The sequence below is a fragment of the Podarcis pityusensis genome (assembly GCF_964106645.2).
Source record: "Podarcis pityusensis genome assembly, chromosome: 7".
NCBI lineage: Eukaryota > Metazoa > Chordata > Lepidosauria > Squamata > Lacertidae > Podarcis > Podarcis pityusensis.
Window position 1 is genome coordinate 89953071 of NC_138031.1, and position 21083 is coordinate 89974153.

Consider the following 21083-nt stretch of genomic DNA (forward strand, 5'->3'; position numbering starts at 1 on the left):
TGGCAAGCAAGAGGCATTATTTTGTAGTTTTCTGATACATTCCAGCCACACAAAAGCAGTTGAGGAAGGTGTGTGCCCTGGGCAGAGAGAGAGACCTGGAGGGTCCCATTTGAACCCTGCCTGACACAGAGAAATAAAACCCCCCAGAAGTCAAAAGCATGGCTGAAATCAGTTTCCAGTTCCAAACTCTTGTAGATGCTGAGGATATATGCAATGTTTAGAGATACCGTCTGTTAAGTGATTTATAAAATAACTGAATAGAAAATGAGCATTTGATGGTCTCTTCACCCTAAAACAAACTTTTGGAACCCCCCTCCTCCAATTTATATCTCAGATCTATCATGAGTCTTGCCTATTCAAGACACCTGGCTTGAGAGCAGTACATGTGAAAAGGATCTAGGAGTCTTGGTTGACCACAAACTTGACATGAGCCACCAGTGTGACGCAGCAGCTAAAAAAGCCAATGCAATTCTGGGCTGCATCAATAGGAGTATAGCATCTAGATCAAGGGAAGTAATAGTGCCACTGTATTCTGCTCTGGTCAGACCTCACCTGGAGTACTGTGTCCAGTTCTGGGCACCACAGTTCAAGAAGGACACTGACAAACTGGAACGTGTCCAGAGGAGGGCAACCAAAATGGTCCAAGGCCTGGAAACGATGCCTTATGAGGAACGGCTAAGGGAGCTGGGCATGTTTAGCCTGGAGAAGAGGAGGCTAAGGGGTGATAAGATAGCCATGTTCAAATATGTAAAAGGATGTCACATAGAGGAGGGAGAAAGGTTGTTTTCTGCTGCTCCAGAGAAGCGGACACGGAGCAATGGATCCAAACTACAAGAAAGAAGATTCCACCTAAACATTAGGAAGAACTTCCTGACAGTAAGAGCTGTTCGACAGTGGAATTTGCTGCCAAGGAGTGTGGTGGAGTCTCCTTCTTTGGAGGTCTTTAAGCAGAGGCTTGACAACCATATGTCAGGAGTGCTCTGATGGTGTTTCCTGCTTGGCAGGGGGTTGGACTCGATGGCCCTTGTGGTCTCTTCCAACTCTGATTCTATGATTCTATGATTCTATGATTCTATTCAGAAATCCACACATTTTGGTATTGTGTTTTATTGCTCCTGCCCTGGGAAAGGAGATGCGTGTGCAAAATGCGCCTGGCACCTGGCTAATTTCTAACACCTTTTCCACGTTTCCCCACTTTGCCCCAAATTTTGGTGAGGCTCCTTTGGAAGGGGTATGTTGTCTGTGCGTGGACATTCAGTATTAGCCGTTGGCAGAATTCATCTTGTGGTTGCCACTGGTGGCTGGGCAGCTGCGTTTGTGGACTCCTGTTCCTATTAGCTGCTCTAGAACAAATACCTGGTCTCAAAGGCTGCTTTGAGAACATAGCAAAAGATGAGCCCTGTCTGCTCCAGCACCTGGTTCTCACATGGAGAGCCTGCAAGCAGAACCAGACTGTAACCGGACACGTGATTCCCAGGGACTGGTGTATGTGGCATTCAGAGGAAGGCAGACTCTCGGGAACGGTGTCGTCAGACCTTCTGTTTTTAATGTAATACTTGGTGGAATGGAGACAGTCAAATTGCAGTTCTCTGCGCACATAAATTACTGAAAGTATTTTATCTCCTTCTTCAGCAGACAGGACTCCCAGAGCAGCTTACAGATAAAAAAAACCAACCCAAAAATGGTCCCTGCTCTCAGGCTTATAAAATAAAATATGTTACACAAAAGGAAAAAAAGGGATGAAGAGGAAAGAGGAAAGCAAATAAACTCAGGTGCCAGTTCTTCACATTAAGAGAGTTGTAATTCAGGGAGAGGACTGGTCTCTCTTAGATGACCCTGCACTTTTTGAGCACTTCCTGTGGAAGGCTTAGGAAGAAGTCAGTGGAGTTTTCTCAGAAGTAAACTTTCCGTCATAAGGCTCTCACAGGCAACTCATAATGTTTCCTCAGGCTGTCAACCTATTGTGCATAATTAAAGAATAAGTTGACATCTTGGAAATAGCTTTCCAAGGCTATTAGCTCTCTCTCTCTCTCTCTCTCTCTCTCTCTCTCTCTCTCTCTCTCTCCCCCTCTCCCCCTCCCCTTTCTCTCTTCCCCCCCCCTCAGCCCATATATTTTATCTGATTTAACCTTTTTGGGGTGGGGAATGAAGACTTTATGAGTTTAGCACATCAGTTCTAGGAAGACCACAGCAATTAATCTTTCCTTGACTGCTGCTTGATAAAACAATTATGTTCAGTGATCAGCATTTGTTGAAAGCATTATTTGCCTCATGACTTTTTCCATGCTGCTTTATGGGATTGCCCTGTTCTGTTTATCAGTCTGAGTAGCCTTTTATTTCCAAGCAGAGGCTACCCTGGATGTGTGGGTGAAAGAACTTGCTGGCTGTTAAGTCATCTTCAGTTCAGTGCAGTGAATGTTGTGTCCGTATCATGTAAAGCTGGAATGTTATATAATTGCCAAACCGAAAATAGTCTTGCAGAGATACAAAATTCCCAGAAATATTGAAGCCATGGGGATAGAGGCTTTTTCTTTGGGGCTGGGTGATGGAGGCAGGTTTGATATGTATAGGGTAAAACAAATCTCACTGACATTTGGTGATATATATACCAGTGAAGGCTGACAGTTAACTCAGTCACAGAATCATAGAGTTGGAAAAGACCTCAGAGGTCAGCCAACTCCTTGGCAGTATATGAAATGCATTCCTACTGCTTGTTTATAGGTGATCATCTAGTCTGTCTGCTGTCAGAACAGCTGATGCAATCTGAAAATTATTCCTGAAGCCTCTGCTTATCTCAGTTAGACAAGGTTTTAGGTGCAAAAGTGTAAACCTAAAAACAAACCACAATGTGTGAAGGAAACTTTACACACCGGTCCTTTATATTTGGAGCAAAGTATTTGCCTTTGATGCTGCCACAAAGATGGTATGTTTTTGGTATGGCCTTTATTGTGCTCCATCAAACAAACGAAAACAAACAAACAAACAAATAAATATTTGTGGCCTGGTGTGGGAAGTCTTGGTTAGGATTAGGTTGTGTGGCTTCATTCCTGAGCACATCAGTTCCACTGAATTTAATGGGATTTGCTCCGGAGTCATTTTTCATATTTCTTGAGCAAGACTGTAGTTTGGCAGTAGAGTGTCTGCTTTGTGTCCAGGGTCATTTCTTGGCACCTCCATGGAGGGCAGTGAATGCCCCTTTCCATGAAGCCTGGACAGCTGCTGCCAGTCACTTTGGACAATACTGGCCGTGGATTCCCAGTGGCAGGCTCTGCTGCCGCTTACTGACAGGAGAAGGGACAAAGCATGGGAGCAAGCATCAGAGCCAAGCCACTGCTCCTGGCCCTGCACTGGCACCGCACCTCAGTCCTGGCACTCAGCGCCCCCCCCTTTGGGAAGCAGCAGGGATGCATGCCACCTCATGGTGGGGGGCCCCACCATTGTTCCTTGTGCACCTGCGCATTGTAAGGGATTGTGTCTTTTGGAGAAGCTTGCCTTCCACTCAACTCCAGGATTCCCAGGACGCTGCTCCAAAGCCAGTGTCATAACAATTGCCACCTTTTGTGGCTAAGCAAAAAAGAAAAAGAAACGAAAAGTACATTGAATCATTTCCTGCTAAGAGATAAAACAGAGCTTTGCCTTGGTGCAAATAGCAGCATTCTCTAACAGGTCTCATTTATTCTTATATTCCTCTTGGGCAATCTATATAAAAAGGATGACAACATTGCTACATATATAACAGAGATGTATGAAACAAAGCTCTCACATGGAAACTCTGAGCACAGATTCATAGAATATTCATAGCAGAGATGCACTGCCCTGGAACACGTGCATTCTGAAGGACCTCTATAGACTATTTTAAAAGAAGAGTGATACTTGTATAAACGCAACACTTTTTTTCGCTACTGCTTCCATAACTTGTTTCTTGGAGAAGAAGGCTGCATGGATGTTTCCTTCCTCTTCTGGTTCTCCCACTGCAGGCAGCATTATTCGCTGTGCTCTTACCTAAATACATGATGAAAATAGAAACTTAACTCATATAATTACATTTTTATACGTTTGGGACCAGTTTATTCAAAGGACTGCACCCATGTTTCCAGCCCATACTCTGAGAGCTAGCTTAGACCTTGGCTTAGGCATTGGGCGTTTATCGCTTCCAGTCCCCAGCCGGGGATCTGGGGCACATAGGGTTAACAGATCTGTCTGGGGATTTAAGCAGAGAGCCCACCCCCATTTCACCACAACACAGGGGAGTCCACTGACAACCTTTCAGCATATGGCCAGTGACTCCCATCAACACAGCCCCTTTAACAGGGAACCGTGGGATCACCGCTGTGGGGGGGGGGGGAGGCATGTGTCACCGCTTCACACCTCCCCCCCCCCCGCACTTAGGGAAGATAGACTAAAGGATTCCACCCAAGGCCTAAAACCACCAAAGTTGTGACATTTTGCTACGGGGAAGGAGAAACCTGCCAATGCGGGGGAAATCCCTTCCCAGTCCTTTAACAGCAACCATCAAACAACCATAGCAGCGCCCGCATACCTGTAAAGAGGTTAACCTGAAATAAAGAGCATAAACAAAGGGAGGGTAGGGCGAGTGAAGCTCTGGAGCTGACTGGGGGCTCCCAAGTAGGCTCCACCCCCTTCATATGCAAAGGAGTGATGGCTACCCCTTCTTGGTCCGCTCTCCTGGCTCCACCTCCGCCCGTCACAATGGGTTCCTTCTGAACTGAGGTTTGGCGGGAACCTCAAGGGCTGTGACGTGGGGAGGTGGACCAGGAGCGTTCTGCCGGGAGTCTCAAAGGATTGGGGGTGCTGCACATGGCCACGCAAAGGGCGCCCTCCGGTTGATGGGGAGAGCGGTCATTCTACAGAGATCAGGCATACCCCAACCCTCACATTTTTAAAGTGGCCCTTATGCTGATTTCTTCTCCACAAGGTCATAAATAGTGGCTGCTTATTGGGTCATGGCTAAGTTTTATTGTTGCTACTTTGTTGTGTTTGATTCTGCTGTCACTGTTGATAGTATATTTTAAGAACATTTTATGAGTTGGATTTGTATTTTACGCATGTAGTAAACCACTTTTGGGAGGACTTCCTCCTAAAAAAGCAGACTATAAATCTCTTAAAATAAGAATAATTAGTTCCTATAAGAGGGGAAGATAAATTGTTGTCCTGTCTTTGAGTAGCCTAAATTAGGGACCACTTAACACTTGGAGGTGTCAGGTGATCACCCTTGAAGAGGTTGAGTCAAGTGGCAAAAGACACTTTGGGTCCTTGGGCCAACATCTGAAGAGTCAACTGTCACCGAAGATTGGCCATTGTTGGTTTAGTTGTAATTATGTTGTGACATTCTCTAGGGCCTTTTCGCATCTGAAGACAAGAAGAGTTCCCGGCTAAGAGAGATGTGACCGGTGCACAGGAAAACATGGCTAACGTGCAGGATGGCATTTGGATGGTGATACTGGTCACAGGTCTGGGGATGATATACTTCAGAACAGTGTCCACAGAGGATTCCCAGTGCCAGCGGGTGGAGCATCCTGTTGTTACAAGTGAAGGTAAGTGATTGAGAAGGCGATTTCCAAATAAAGAAGAAGAGAAGAAGAAGAGTTTGGACTTGATATCCCGCCTTTCACTCCCCTTCAGGAGTCTCAAAGCAGCTAACATTCTCCTTTCCCTTCCTCCCCCACAACAAACACTCTGTGAGGTGAGTGGGGCTGAGAGACTTCAGAGAAGTGTGACAAGCCCAAGGTCACCCAGCAGCTGCAGGTGGAGGAACGGGGAAGCGAACCCAGTTCACCAGATTACAAGTCCACCGCTCTTAACCACTACACCACGTTGGCAAAGAATAGCAAAATTGGCACTGATTTGTTGTTCTTTGGCTAGTTTCCTTATAGACCTCTGTCTGTATTAAGAAAATCTGAGATTGCAACAGATTGGTTGGAAATCTCTGCTCATAATTGACCTGCATTTTAATTTTCACTCCTTTGAATCAGTGGGCTAGTTCATAAATGCTCACCAAGGGGGGGGGGCAATGACTGCTGTGAGTCCACAAAATGTTTGGCGCACTATTTTCCCAAGAACAGTCATTATCTCTCAAGCCAGCATTGTTAAAAGGCTGCTATTGTTTTGTCCGGGGCAGTAGCCCAAGCTAGCAAATGGGCTTCTAGCCAAAGGGAGACCTATCCCAAGCACAGAGTCCAGGGACTCTAGATCACATACTGCTAGCATCCTTTCCAAACCCAAGAAGCAGAGCCATGTCAAGCATGGGTTAGGTTCCGGTGAGGCAAGGTCAAACCCAGCAGAGGGTAAGTTCAGATGAACAAGGTCAGGCAAAACTGACGTCCTCTTCGGGCTCCAGGGAGGGTCTCCTCACGAACCACAAGAACTCTCCATTTCTCTCTCACCATTTCCGGGTTTGAATTGAATGATTTCATTATTTCCTGGTGTATTTTGTGTGTGTGTGTGTGTGTGTGCGCGCGCGCGTGCCTGTGCCTGTATCTGTATCTGTATATGATTCCAAGACCTCCATCTCCTGTGGAGCTATAGCCAATTTTGACTTTAGTATATATGTGAAATTAGGACTCTTTGCTTCAGTAAGCATCACTTTTCATTCCCTTACGTTGAATCTTACCTGTCGTTCTGCAGCCCTCTTGCTCAGCTGGGTGGAAAGGGGGCACCTATGGAATGAGCAATGAAGGCAAAAGACCAAATGCCAGCAGGTTTTGACAGCCAAGCACCAGAGCTTTGCTGCACCAGGAGAGAAAGCTCTATCTGTTTGTCCTGAAGCAGCTTCTCCCCAAAGATATTGCAAGAAAAGTTATGCAAATATATATTCATAGGCCAAGCTACAGCCTGTTTTTACTCCACAAAGAAGGGGAGTCAACAGAGAGTGGAAATTTTGGAGTACTACATCTGAATATGTATTCATATTCATAATGCTATAAAAAGGAAGCACTACTATTACATTTTCAAAATTACTGTGTTTAATTATGATAGTTCTATTTAAGTTTAGCAGTAGCCAAAAATCACTGACGTTCTGTTAGGCCAAGAAAATGACACACACTCATAGCATTTCACACCTTTATGAACCTAACTGCATTTTCTTCCTGAACCTCTTTGCTGGTGTGGTCAGGAAAGACCCAAGACCATTTGAAATTTAGGAGGAAGCGGAAGATGATAGACTTGTATGTGAGAAACTAGCAAGCTTTCATTTGAGATGTCAAAGGACTTTTTTTTTAAAGGGATTTCATATGGGAACAGCACTTTTACTTTGTGACATCAGCAGCCATTACTCTGATCCTCAACCCCCCCCCCCCCCCGGTTTCACACCTATTTGCATGCCTAGCAACCAGCCCACTTCATGCTGGGGCAGACTGCCATACTTAACAGACTTAGAAGCCAAATGTTGAGGTTTAAGGCAGGGCTATGAAAGCAATAAACAGCACAACTGCTTTCTGGAAATGCAACTAAGTGATAGTGCCAGAGGAACATGGGGAAGCAGACAGAGATCTGATCCTAAGGGACAGAGAGTAGGATGAGGCAGGGGCTCAGGGAAGCAAAAATAGGGCAAAACCAAGGGAGAATAATGCTGGCATTCATCAGCCCACTCAGCTACTGCTCCTCATGACAACCATATTGCTTTTTGCATTCCCACCATTTGCAGGGAGCTAAAAATGATTCCATAACCTCTTTTAAATCCTGGTGAAAGGGAGCTAGAGAAAGAACATTGCATAAACTTAAAGGTGGTGTTTACTTGTGGTTGTAAGCTGCTTTCAGGTGTGAGGCCTTATTCTTCGTACTTGAGACTCCTTGTTCTTCTTTCTGATTGATTCTGATCAGACGTATGACTGCTTAATGACCAGACTTAAAGATGTCTTTGTGGGTTTTGCTGCTAATCAGCCTCCTTTTCTCCACAGGGACTGCCATAATTGCCAGTGTTCTTTCAGGGTACCAGCAGTGAACATATTGGCAATTTGAGCAGCTACGAAAGTTAGCAATGGTGCTACAGACGGGAGAAGGGGCATACTAGAATGTATGAATGAGGGGAGTAACCAGCACAGATGCTGTTAAAAGTAAACAGTGATTACTCAGTGGGATGATAGGAAGTCAGCAGGGCGAACAAATAAATAATGCCCCAATTTTTTCTTGCAGTATTTTTTTTTTTTTTTTTTTTTGCGTAACTAGCATACACCCCAAGGAATTAAACCACAACAATCTGATGCAAGTAACTGCTAAACACAGCTGAGTTCCCTTGCTTGCTGCAACTGTAATGACAATCTGCTGAAATAGATTCATTTACTTACTTGGCAATTATAGTTGCTGAAATCAGCTCTGTAAAATTCAGTGGAGGGCACAGACCAGGCAAGGGTTAAAAAAGGGTTTGTGGAAGAACAATGGAGCCGCTGATTGTGCCATCTGAAATCCAGCACAAGAACAATATTTTCTGAAGGGCAGGTTCTGGCTAGGATCTGGAGAACCGCAAGGCTGCTTCCGCATGCACCAGGACCTGTTTTGGCTCTTCCTCCGTACAGCATCTTCCCATATCTTTCTCCCAAAGCTACTCTTTGGACCAGAACAACCTCCGGTGCAGCTTCCAACACAGGATCAGGGGCTGTGACCAGAATCATAAAAGAATGATTTCCCATTTAGTCACCTCAAATTTATAATTTGAAGTCTTCATTCAGAGTTTGATATCATTCCATCATCTCCCTTTAAACCGGACAGGCTACAGTCTTGTGCACACTTACCTTGAGGAAGCCCTATTACACTCCTCTTTGAGCTGTAAATCAACTTGCATTATCCTAGTTTGCAGAAACAGAAGGCCTTTTGGGGGAAAAGATTCTCTCAGGCCTCCGATCCTTATGAAGCCCACAACAAATGGGCTGATTGCAGTCTGTCATAAATGAAGATTAATTGAATGAGCATCTCCGGCAACAGAAGGCAGAACAAATGTAGCAAAACTTTTACAAGCCTCCTGGAATTGCCCTGGTGACATATGGAAAGGGAGAGTAGTTTGAAATGCGGTTGTGTGTGTCTTGTTTCATTGCCCATTTGAAACAGAATTTTTGATTGAGCACATAGACTTAACGAAGATGATAAATTAGACTCTTCATGCTGTAGTTGCAGAACATTCTGTTATATTGGAAGGGGGTTTGCATATCCTCTGAGTGCCAAACAGTAGCTTTCCACTTCACTTCAGTTTCTTGGCGTTACAGAACATCTATGCTCAATTTCCAGCTTTATTTTAAAAACAACCAAAAAACACAATAACAACAATAACAGATAAAGCAGGAGTGGAATATAAATGGATGCCACAAGAAAATTAGAGGGGGAAACAGCAGATTGAGAAGATTGCGTCCACATACTCTTCAAGTACCACATGCCTCAAAGATTGCTTAGAAGCTTCAGCTGGGGCAGAGCATCACCAGCTCATCTCCTGGGGGTGGGGTGTCTTAACTATTTTGTCAATGCACTGAATAAATGCATCCTGCAGAGCACAGTTCAAGGTTCTGCTCATGACTGCCTCACCCATTGTGATCTCTTGCAGCTTTGAGCATCTTTGGCAGAAACCTCGTTCTCATTTGCTTTTTCTTCATTTTTAATCTCTGTGTTTCCCTCAACTGCATTTTTTTTCTTTCACTCTTTCCCCCCTCCTTCATCAATCCTTTCCTCTTTCTTGTATTCCCACCCCCCCCCCACATTAATTCTCATCTCCTTTCCCAGCCCTTCTTCTTCCATGTAATTTTCTCCCCCTATCTGCTGACTATTTTATGCATAAAGTTTCCTTCCTTCCTTCCTTCCTTCCTTCCTTTCTTTTTTAAAAATATATTTGTTTTTAGTTTCATGAAAGACAGAAAAAACAGCAGGCCCAGCAAAGAAACAAAAACAAAACAGAAAAACCTAGGAATGTAGCTGAGTGCAGGAAGGTAGCAATGATGTCTACCACACTCTTGACTCATCTCTTGTTGTTTCTTCTTCATCATCTTCATGTGTCTCATCTTCTTGCCTCCCTTATCACCCCCACCTCTTACCTTCCATTGATGTCTCCTCCTCTTTCCTTTCTTAAAAGTAATGGTCAGCTCATTCCTTGTTCTCTTGAGGCATTCCAGGGACTGGCCACTGTGTGAAGCGGAGAATGGGCAGGATGTGCCTGGTCAGATCTAGCAGGGCTCTTCCTATGTTCTGAATCCTATTGATTTTTTGGTGTCAGTTGACCCTGCTGCTCTCCTCTTATATTTTAACCTTTTCTCTTTTTGTCTGTTTGGGTGCCTTTTAACTGTAAGCAATCTCCAATATTCCCTGTTTTCACTGATCCTTTCATTCTTGCTATCTTCCCCTCTCTTTCATCTAAATTTATTGAATGTCTTGACTGGTCACAGTCTTCAGCTGCAACTTCTGTTTCATCTCTACTAGTGTTGTTTTTATTGTTTACACCCCTCCAAAACCTGCTCACTGTAATTTTACAAACCATGTCCTCTTGCTAAATGTCCCCCCCCCCTTGCTAAGGGGGTTTTGTCTGTTCTTATTCTCTCCTCTGATTGTTACATGGTTGGCCTTTCCATTTAAAAAATGAAAACCCAGTTCCTTGCATTCTCATTGAATTGCCTAAAGGGTGTATGAGAACCATGACTAAGGTTACCAGATTTTTTTCCAGTGAATCCGGGGACACTTTTCAACTTCAGTTGGAATACAAAACACATAATAAGAACGACAAAAGCAAATATTGCCTTGGGCAACTGAAGGAAAGCAGGAACACCAATCTGTGTTAACTCTGGACTGTATTGCATTTACATGAACGCAAATGGCTTCTTCTTCGTTAACATTATAAAAATGTAATATTTCTCCTCTGTTGCTTGGCCTTCCTCGGGGCCCCTGCCTGCTCTCTCGGGTTGGGTCTGGGCTTGGTCACGTGCCCTTGCCCTCCCAGTGCTCTCTCCTACCTCTCCTCCTCAGCAGCGGCGGTGGCGCGGCAAGGTCAGGGCTCCCCTCTTCTTTCTCCTTCCTCTTTCTCTCTCTTCCTCCTCCTTCTCCTTTCCCCCTTCTCCCTGCGTCGGCTCCATGGTTTTCCTGGCCCCGGAGCGCCTCTGGACAGTTGGCCGGGCGCTCTCGCGCCCAGCTTGATTTGGGTCGCGGGGGGGGGGGCGGTTAGTGGCTCTCCCAGTTGATGCACCCGGCATCCCCAGTTCCCGCTTGGCAGTGGCGGCGGCAGCGGTAGCACAGTTGACTCTGGCTGGCTTCTGGAGCTGCTCGCTGCCGTGGCGCCCGCCATTTTGCCTTGCCAGAAGTCCCCATATGATGTGTCTTGTGCCATTAAACCAATCACGCAACATTCATTCCCTACTAATAAATCTACAACACTTAAAATATAAATCCAGGGACATTAAATGAAATCCGGGGATGGATTTTGTCTGGGGACAGATTTGTAAATCTGGGAACTGTCCCGGGAAACGGGGAGGTCTGATAACCTTAACCATGACACCATCTTTTCACAATGCATGTGCACCTACATGAACCATAAATCCATCCTAAACCATACAGTTGACAACCATAGCTTGAAGTTGCTTTTCCAGGTAGCTATATAAGGGGACCAGGTTCATGCAAAACCAGGAAACGTGTGAATCTTGAAACCACCTCCAGTTCTTCTGAGGAGAAATGGACAGAAAGAAGCACATGAGTCTGTGCCTGGAAACCTCTCAGTCAGAGGACTGCCTTAGGCTAGCACTATGCTAAAGAAACAGCAGCTCACAAGGCTGTTGTAAGGATTCATGAAATAAGATAGGCAAAGTTCCTTGATAGCATTGAAAAATCTATGTAAATGCTAAATATTTTTAATGCTAATAATCTGATTTTATGTATTTATCAAATTTATGTTTGTATAGAGATTGCTCCTTGGTTACATGTATTCAGAGCAGAAAATGCTGTCGACTTCTCTCAGATAACATTTGATCCAAGACAAAAAGAACTTGTTGTTGGAGCAAGGTGAGACAATGCTTTTAAAAATTCTCTCTTATCAGATGGCTAATTTTTCTTGTTTGAATGCATATTTGATTAAAATGCATCATTTATATCCATGTAACATGTGAACAAGGGACGCGGGTGGCACTGTGGGTAAAACCTCAGCGCCTAGGACTTGCCGATCGTATGGTCGGCAGTTCGAATCCCCGCGGTGGGGTGAGCTCCCGTCGTTCGGTCCCAGCTCCTGCCCACCTAGCAGTTCAAAAGCACTCTTAAGTGCAAGTAGATAAATAGGTACCGCTTTATAGTGGGAAGGTAAACGGCGTTTCCATGTGCTGCGCTGGTGCAGGCTCGCCAGAGCAGCTTTGTCACGCTGGCCACGTGACCTGGAAGTGTCTTTGGACAGCGCTGGCCCCCGGCCTCTTAAGCGAGATGGGCACGCAACCCCAGAGTCGGTCACGACTGGCCCGTACGGGCAGGGGTACCTTTACCTTTACCTTAACATGTGAACAAGCTATGGACTTCAAAATTAGCTGTGATACTTGGTAACCACTTTTTAAAGAAAACTAGATTCTGCAATCCTTGCAGTGTTTAGGACTTGAAGCTCAGTGATGCAGCCAAAAGAATCATATTATACAGTTCTGGTTAGACTGTCACAGTAAGGAAGGGAGTGGCTGAATTAGCATTTGATTTGTGGGTGTTTCTCCCTTTCATGCAAATTGTGAAGCTGACTCACAACAGGTTAAAGCACTGTCTGTTACTGCTCTTTGTATTTCTGTCAAGAGTGGATTTTTTTAGCAGTAGAGTGCATCTTGACACTCTGCTATGAGCCTAGAATTTACTAGTTTCAAATCAGCCCAACGAACAAATCTTGCAAACAGTTAAGAGTCAAACATGCTTAAACTTGCCCAGCAATATCTTAATTTGGGATACAACTGTTGTGGCCCTAAGCATGCAATATTTTTGCCCTTTTTATTATCCTGCTTTTGATTCCAGCTATCTACAGATGTTGACTGTCCTGGGTTTCTGGGGTCAGACTGAGCTATAATAATACTGCTTTAAGGAAGTGGCTTAGATGATGACTGGTGGTTTGTTTTATTAGTTGCCCAAAAAATTTAAACAGTTAACCCCCAAAGTGTTGTTTTTGTTTTGATGAAGCAATGCAACTTAAATAAAACATGTCATGTCACCACCTGCAGTGTGCATGGATGAAAGTTCTTTCTTACGTTTGTTAAAATTCAGTTCTGATCAAATTGGTGAACATTGCTCCTTAGCCCAGTCCTGCCTTTCAATGCCTGTTCATTTGAGCTTCCTACCCATAGCTGTCAACATTTCCCTTTTTAAAAGGGAAATTCCCTTATTCCGAATAGGATTCCTCGCAAGAAAAGGGAAAAGTTGACAGCTATGCTCCTACCAGCCCCTCTAGAAGGAAGTAGGAAGAGAATGTTAGCAGGCTGCTGAAAAGCTCTCACTTGGAACTCCTGGAATGTGCCATGAACCTGCTTGCTGATTTTTCCGCCTGCTCTGCCCTGATACTCCATGAATCCTCCCCAGCTTGTACTCTCCTGGTTTGCCTTTGATATAGCTCTACCACTCATGCCCTGGCTGTAAAAACAACCAAAAGAGATCTGTGGAGGTGGTGGTGGTTTGGTTCTGCAGAGAAGAAAAATATGGTTTTTCAGATCTGGGCTGAAGCAGGTTGCTTTGGTTTTTTGTTTCTAAATCCTTACGGCTTCAAACAATGGAACAGCTGCTCGTCAAAAGGTGAAGGAATTTTTTAGGTTATTGCAATGCCTCTTAAAAATAATTTATGAATTCAAATTTGGTTTCATAGGTACTGAGATAGCAATAGTTCCTCTCATTAATCATTGCCACAGTTGTTCAAGATGATGGCCAAACCTGAATTTGAATTGTTTTCAAAGTCAGAAAAAACCTCCTTAACTCCTATTACAGATTTTATAAAGACCACCTTCTGATATTCATGTTAATTAATGAAACTAACAGATTATCTTGGGCTGTTACCCAGCAACCACCTAACAAAAATAATGGTTAGCCAGCAGCCACAACAGTACATTTATTTTTATGATGTTTCATTAAAGTTTGTAACCAAGAGCGAGTGAGAGTTGGAAATGGGAGATCCAAAGGTCTTCATGGCTGCATTAGAGATGTCCTGTCTTTACACATTGCGGATTTGATGCTGTCAGAGGAAATGTGTGTGAGAGAGAGATAGGAGTTTTAATAATGGAGACCACAGTAGTGAGGGTGAAAATTTCAAAGAAGTTTTTGACAGTGAGCTACTGTAGGAAAGGAAGGTCGTTACTTCCTGGCTGGCTCTTCATTTTTCTCAAATAGAAAACAGCAGATGCTCTGCTGCTACAGGAAGGCAATCTGAGAGAGGCTGTCCAACTAAAAAAAACCTTCAGCCTTGCAATTCCTAAAACGGGGTTTCCATTCTGCATACCGTATTTTTCGCACTATAGGACGCACTTTTTCCCCTCCAAAAATGAAGGGGAAATGTGTGTGCGTCCTATGGTGCGAATGCAGGCTTTCGCTGAAGCCTGGAGAGCGAGAGGGGTCAGTGCGCACCGACCCCTCTCGCTCTCCAGGCTTCAGGAGAGCCCCACCGCCAGCCCCACAAGCTCGGGGGACAGCGGGAGAGGCACAGCGCGCCCTTCCCGCTGTCCCCCGACTTGGCTAGAAGGCTGGCGGGGGGAGAAGCCTGCTCCTCCCCGTCGCCAGCCCCGCAAACTCGGGAGACAGCGGGAGAGGCGCAGCGCGCCCTTCCCGCTGTCCCCCGACTTGGCTAGAAGGCTGGCGGGGGGAGAAGCCTGCTCCTCCCCGTCGCCAGCCCCACAAACTCAGGAGACAGCGGCAGGGGCGCAGCGCGCCCTTCCCGCTGTCCCCCGACTTGGTTAGAAGGCTGGCCCAGCCCCGCAAACTCGGGGGACAGCGGGAGAGGCTCAGCGCGCCATCCCGCTGTCTCCCGACATGGTTTGGAGGCTGGCGGAGGGCTTCCTCCTCCCCCAGCCCCGCAAGCTCCCAGAGCGATGCCAAAGCTGCGCGCAGCTTCGGCATGGCTCTGGGTCCCGTTCTGGGGGAGGGGGAAGCTCGGGCTTCCCCCGCCCCAGCCCCGCGCCTGGCGGGGGGGGGAAATAAATTTTTTTGCCTTTATTTCCCCCCCCAAATCTAGGTGCGTCCTATGGACCGGTGCGTCCAATAGTGCGAAAAATACGGTAAATTAGGGATAAGCAGCTGAAGGCCCATAGGCCAAACTGCCCTTCTCTGAGGACTATTATCTGGCCAACTCAGAAGCAAGATATTTAGGGTTGAGCCGATAGTCACTGACAGTCCACTTTGGAGAGAGGAAGCTGCTCCAACAACTTTCATCCCATCTTTATCAAGCTTCTCCTGCAAATCTAGTTGCTGACTAGAGGAATATTTTATTTTTGTGCTTGCTGCAGGAAAGTCTACAGAAATATTCATGTAAAATGTATGAAAAGATGAGCTCCTGTAGATTAAGAAAGAAAAGAAGGAAGGTCCTTAAAGGACCTTTGCAGTATTCAACCAAATAATTGCACAGAGTGACTTCTGCTTGTGCAATGGGACTTCCCCTTCCCTTCCCCTTCTCTCCCTGCACCCCCCACTGTCCCCAAAACTGCTCCTGAAGGGGATGATGTAGGGGAGGAGAGTCACATTGTACAAGCCTAGGTCATTCCTACTTAGTGCTACTTGAATCCAACCCTGGGCTCTGGGACTTCCTCTCTGTCTATGCTCCACATGTCAAGAGTCTATAGAGTTAAATATTTGATATATAACAGACACACAGATATTTGTATATCCTCCTCCTAGTCACTCAAAATGCCAGTGGGAGTAAACTTTAGAGAAACTAAGAAAGAAAATGTAGATCTCATATCCTAAGTTGCTTAAGGTAAGATACCTACAGTAAAATTATCAAACATCTCTGCTTTCGACAACCTTCAGTGTACACTTAGAAACGCCTAACAAGACAAACAAGTTTTGAAACGTTTTATTTCTCTGTCAGAGTATTTCTAAATTGACAACTCATTGAAAAATACCATGGCAGTGTACAATAAAATCATGAAACATCATAAAACTATAAAATAATGAAATACAGAACAAGTGGCCAACACTTCTTCGCAGAATAGAAACGTTTTCAGCAGGCAGTAGATTTCCAAAATTGCAGGGGCTTGTTTGATTTCAATAGGAAATCTTCCAAACTCCTGGTTCTGCTAAGCTAAACACAATGTGTGGTTAACAGATACATTATATAGGTTTACTCCTTATTGAAGAGCTAGGGGCGGCTGCAGCTATTTGTCAAGTGCACTGTCAGTGGCAAATCCAGGTTTACTGTGACAAAGGCTTTTAAGCTTCTAAATCAAGAATATCCAAGAACCATGGTCTCCTGGTTCACCTGTATAACTGATGCCATTTCTCCTTTCCCTCTTTTAGAAACTACCTCTTCAGGCTACATAGTGAGGATCTTTCTCTCATCCAGGTAAGCAGTTAACTTTTACCCCCCCCCCTTTTAAAAAAGAAGCAAAACAAATGGACATTAAAACGTTTTCAGTGAAGATGTGAAAAAGCTTCAGGATGTCAAATGGTGCAATTGACTTTTGTTTTGTTTCCCCCTTCTTTTGTCCCCTTTAAAGCATTTTTATTGAATTTTATCCGCACAGTTGGCTTCTCTTGTATATTTTATTTCTCACTATACAGTATTTTAAAATAAATCTCAGAACAGCTTTTTGGGACAAGTTGTGTAGGCTTATTTTAATACATCTTTCTTCTAGCAATTAGCATTTCAGGGACTATGAGCATGTGGTTTTGCTGCCTTCTGTCCTTGATACCTAGTTTTCTATGCAGAGGGTTTTCTCTCTCTCTCTCTGGTACGGAAGGGCATTTCATCAAGTGAATTCCCACCTGCAGTCTGAAGTGGGTACAACCTACAGTGATCTATATACAAATGTATCTACCATGACTTGTACATGTACAATATGGTTGCTACTGCTGATGGTTTGTATTTACATTTCTTATAGATAGATAAGGTTTAATTATGTCTTAGCTCCATATGTTATGCAGCCAGGTAAGGTGTGTGTGCGCAACTCTTTGAGGAGCCCAGCGCACCTGTATTGCGTGCCTCCCCCCCCCCCCCATGTTAGGCGCAACTTAGCACCTCTGCCACACATTATTTGACAGAAAACCTGGGCTGGCAACCAAGTATGTCAGAGAGAACTATAGCCAATCCTGGCTCTTTGCTAATACGCCCTTGTGTTTAATACTTTCCCAAACATGTTCCTCTTAACCTAGAAAGGTCATGTGTGAATTATCTTCAAAATCTAACATATAAATTGGCTCTTAATTTGTGAAGCCATGACGTGGATGGCATTCAACTCTTTGCTTGTGGGGAACAGAAATTCCCCATAAGCTAAGCATAATCATGGAAACTAATTGTGCGCATGATCCCTACCTGAGTCTGCATTTTGTATTTTGTATTCCTATTGCACAGAGGATTTCAGCTGTTACTGAATTGCCTTTATAGTCCATCTTGTAAAGATGCCTTTAAAAAACATACAAAACACCTGCTTGCCTTGGCAGCCAAAGGCCTTTATATTAGAAGCCACCCCCGCTACAAGAGGAACTTGGTCTGTCTGCCTACTCAGGGCCATTTTCACTGTGCGCTTGGGGCACAATGTGTCCAAATTAACCACCTACAATTTTTTTTAGAAAGGGGGAGAAGGAGGCACACGGTCATGCACTATAGCCGTGCAGGTGTTTTACTCCCTGCATTAATGAGGTTAATGGTGAGTGAAGTTGAAATACTAGCATATATGGGGTATTTATTGAGGGTGGCTTCACCCTTTGCCAGGCAAATATTTTTGTTGTGTGGTTACCAGTGCTTCCCATAGATACTTGCCTAGGAGAGAGACGAGTGAAATTAATGGGTATTACTGGAGATTAGGCATGCACAGGACTGAGTTATAAATCTATGGGTAATATTCATGCATGTCCACATGTCTTTTAAATGTGTGCACAGGTAAGAACAAATGCAGCTATGTGCTACTTCACCAAGGACTGAAGTTCAAAGAGGTTGGAATTATAATTGTAATAAACAGAAATGTAGAAACTAAAATTCATAGGATTTTTGGCCTGACAGTTATTTATCTGCTGTAATGCCAGGTTCCCTGCAAGACTGCTTGCATAGCACAACACATTATATATTTCACTAACCTTTCTCTACAGCCATCCATATAGATTCTTCAGCTATTGATATCATACACACTCTGGCTTTTATTTTAAAGCATGTACCACTATCCTTTCAGTTCTGCCTCAGTTTGATTACAGAATTTGTCTGACAGAAGACCACAGTACATGTTACCAGTTCAACAGCATTATTCCAAAAATCCTGCCAAGCATTGCTAAAGGGTACGGCTGGAAATAAATGCCAAATTTGTTTGAGCGCATTTTGACACAGCTTGAAGAATTTTCTCATAATTGCTTCTCAATAGTGTTTTGAATAATGCTCATTGCATCTCTTAAGATGCCCTCAGCTGCCATGTGTTGGTACCATAACTGTTTGAAAAAGTAACTTTAAATGCAGGCTGCTCAGAGGAGCTGGGAGGGATGCTGGCTTCTGAGGGGGCTGTTCCATGAAAATATGTGCAGTACTGTTTTGTGTGTGTGTTTTTTTAAAGACAACCACCATGTGAATTATTATGAGGAATGAGAAAGAGGAAGGACCATTGCTGGCTGGCAGAGCATATGCACTGCACACTAAAGTTCCAGTAATGGCATATCCCGGCAGAACTCGGAATGTCCTACAGAGTCAGGTCAGGGAGTTCTCAACATGGTGCCCTCCAGCCCCAGCCAGCATGACTAATGATCGGGGATAATGGGAGTTGTAGTCCAAAATACCTGCAGGCTGCCATGTTGCCTGTCCTGGTCTCAGTCATCTTGACTAAGTCTTAGACAGGAGAACTGCTACCTCAAGAGCATCCTGAAGTCATATAAAAGCTGGTTGGCTGGCCTGAGCGACCTGCCTTTGCTCTACCCCTTCAGGAGAATGGTTTGTTCTTTTAAAGGGCCATCGCCCTATTCTGTAAAAGCTGCCTCCTGCAGGCTGGAGGAAGTGAGGGGTGTCCTCAGCTGACAACCCTCCAACATTTCTGTGACGAAAATAGAGGCGTCCATAACAACAACAGCAACTTTACTATTTATATCCCACCCATCTGACTGGGTTGCCCTAGCCACTCACAGTGGCTTCCAACATATATAAAAACATAATAAAACATTAAACATTAAAAAACTTCCTGACATTAAAAAACTTCCCTTCAGATGGCTCGGGGGTCAGATAACTCCATACCCTCCAACATTACTCCAATGAAAATAGGGATGTTCTAAGGAAAAGGGGAACATTCCGGGATCAAATCAGAAACCGGGACAGTTTCTGTAAATCCAGAACTGTCCCTGTAAACGAGGGACACTTGGAGGATCTGATGGAGTCTGACAATAGTGCATCCTCTGGCCTGGGTAGTCTGGGAGGAGGGGAAGGTGATGACTCCTCAGGCAGTGGCTTCTCTCCCTCTGAGATTACCATGCAGCTAGAGAACGTCGCAGGTTCTCTGAATGTGGGCTGTGATATTTTCCTTTCTTCCTCATGAGCTGTTGCGACAGAGAAAGCAGCACTTCTTCCAGGTGCAACAAGTCTTAGGGAGAGTATTTTGAACTGGTAAAAAGAACTTGCTCATGCCACCCTATTTTGCAAAGTCTCACCAGTCTCAAGTGCATAACTCCTTTTGGGGGGTCTGGCTAGATGTGACAGTCACCACTAGCTAAATGGGTTGCATCCAGTGGTGACCGTCTGCTGACAGAAGACACTTTGATCCAGCAGAGGCTTTAGCAGAACCAGGAAGGAGGAGATTTTCTCCAGTTTGTCCTCACTGCAGCCCCCATCTACTCCTGAATGGGGGACCCTTCAGAACAGCACATAAGATTCAGAGGGAAGGGGGACCTGCAGAGGAGAGAACCAATTGACAAAACTCACCTCAGTCTCCTTTCCGCTGAGTAAAACCTCCACTGGATTGAAGAATCTTCTGTCCCCATGAGAGACACCACAGGAGGCAGCAGAATGGCTTTAAATGGAGGATGAAGCTATTACTGCTGTTAACCACTACTGCTAAATTAAACCTCGGCCTGGCCATAACCCTTGTGCTCTGCTTGTAAGTTTCCAGAGCTGTCTTGTCTTGCAGTTGTTGGAGAAATGACTGGAGTTGATCTAGCAAGGCAGTTCTCATGTTCACGTGTGTTCCTTCCAGGGCCGTCTTAAGCATATCCGGCACCATGGTGCAAAGCTCCCTCCAGCGTCCACTCCCCCCTCCCCGAATGGGAAGAGGCTGGACACGGTGCCTCCCGGCTCAACTGGCCGCTTTGTGCTGTGGTGGCCACGGCAGAAGGAGGCACCGGGCGTGACAATGCTTCGGCGGTGAGCTGATGCTGGGAGGCGCCGCGTCCAGCCTCCACCTCTTCCCTGACGCCCTCCAGAACGTGGTGCCCTGGTGCCCTGCGCCACTAGCCTCTGTGGGTAAAACGCCCCTGGTTCCTTCAGTAAGCAATAAACTCTGTTCCCTGACTATGAGTCAGTAGCTACAACAACTAACACATCTTGGAACGATGCACAGTGATGCTATTCCATTGTTGCATGGGTACGGTCAATCTGTGTCTGTCAGAGGTTGGCAGAGACTCTCTGCCAAGGACCTTCTGCCCCTGATGCTTCTCCTCCTTTGGCTGTCATTGCCCATGTGCTCACCAAACCCAGGCCTGGAGGGGGGAGCAAGTGAGTAGCAATGGCAGCGAGGGAGAAGCTGCTTCCCCACTGCCTCTCTCTCCCTGATCAGCTAGCAAACTCCTGGGGTGGAGGATGACGGTTTTTGCCAGAGCCCCCCTTCACCAGCCCTGCAAACCTGAAGCCTGCACTGATTACTGTCATTTTGTTCTGTCCAATTATATTCTTGGTTGCATTGCACCTTTGAAAAACATGGTGTTTGAATACATGGCATAAGATGTGAAGGCAAACAGATAACAATAGTAAAAACGCAACTAAATGGAATTATGAA

General features: G+C 45.1%; 1 protein-coding gene across 3 annotated transcripts in view; it reads left to right on the plus strand.

The window, feature by feature from the left end:
- The window catches only part of SEMA5A (semaphorin 5A), a 134537-nt gene that overhangs the window by 44439 nt on the left and 69015 nt on the right, over positions 1 to 21083 (plus strand). For all 3 annotated transcript variants that reach the window (XM_081012944.1, XM_081012942.1, XM_081012943.1), the window contains exons 2-4: positions 5358 to 5555; positions 11880 to 11979; positions 16426 to 16471. In XM_081012944.1, coding sequence (XP_080869070.1) covers positions 5426 to 5555; positions 11880 to 11979; positions 16426 to 16471 — 276 coding nt within the window. In that variant the 5' untranslated portion in view covers positions 5358 to 5425. The remainder of the gene's footprint in view (positions 1 to 5357; positions 5556 to 11879; positions 11980 to 16425; positions 16472 to 21083) is intronic.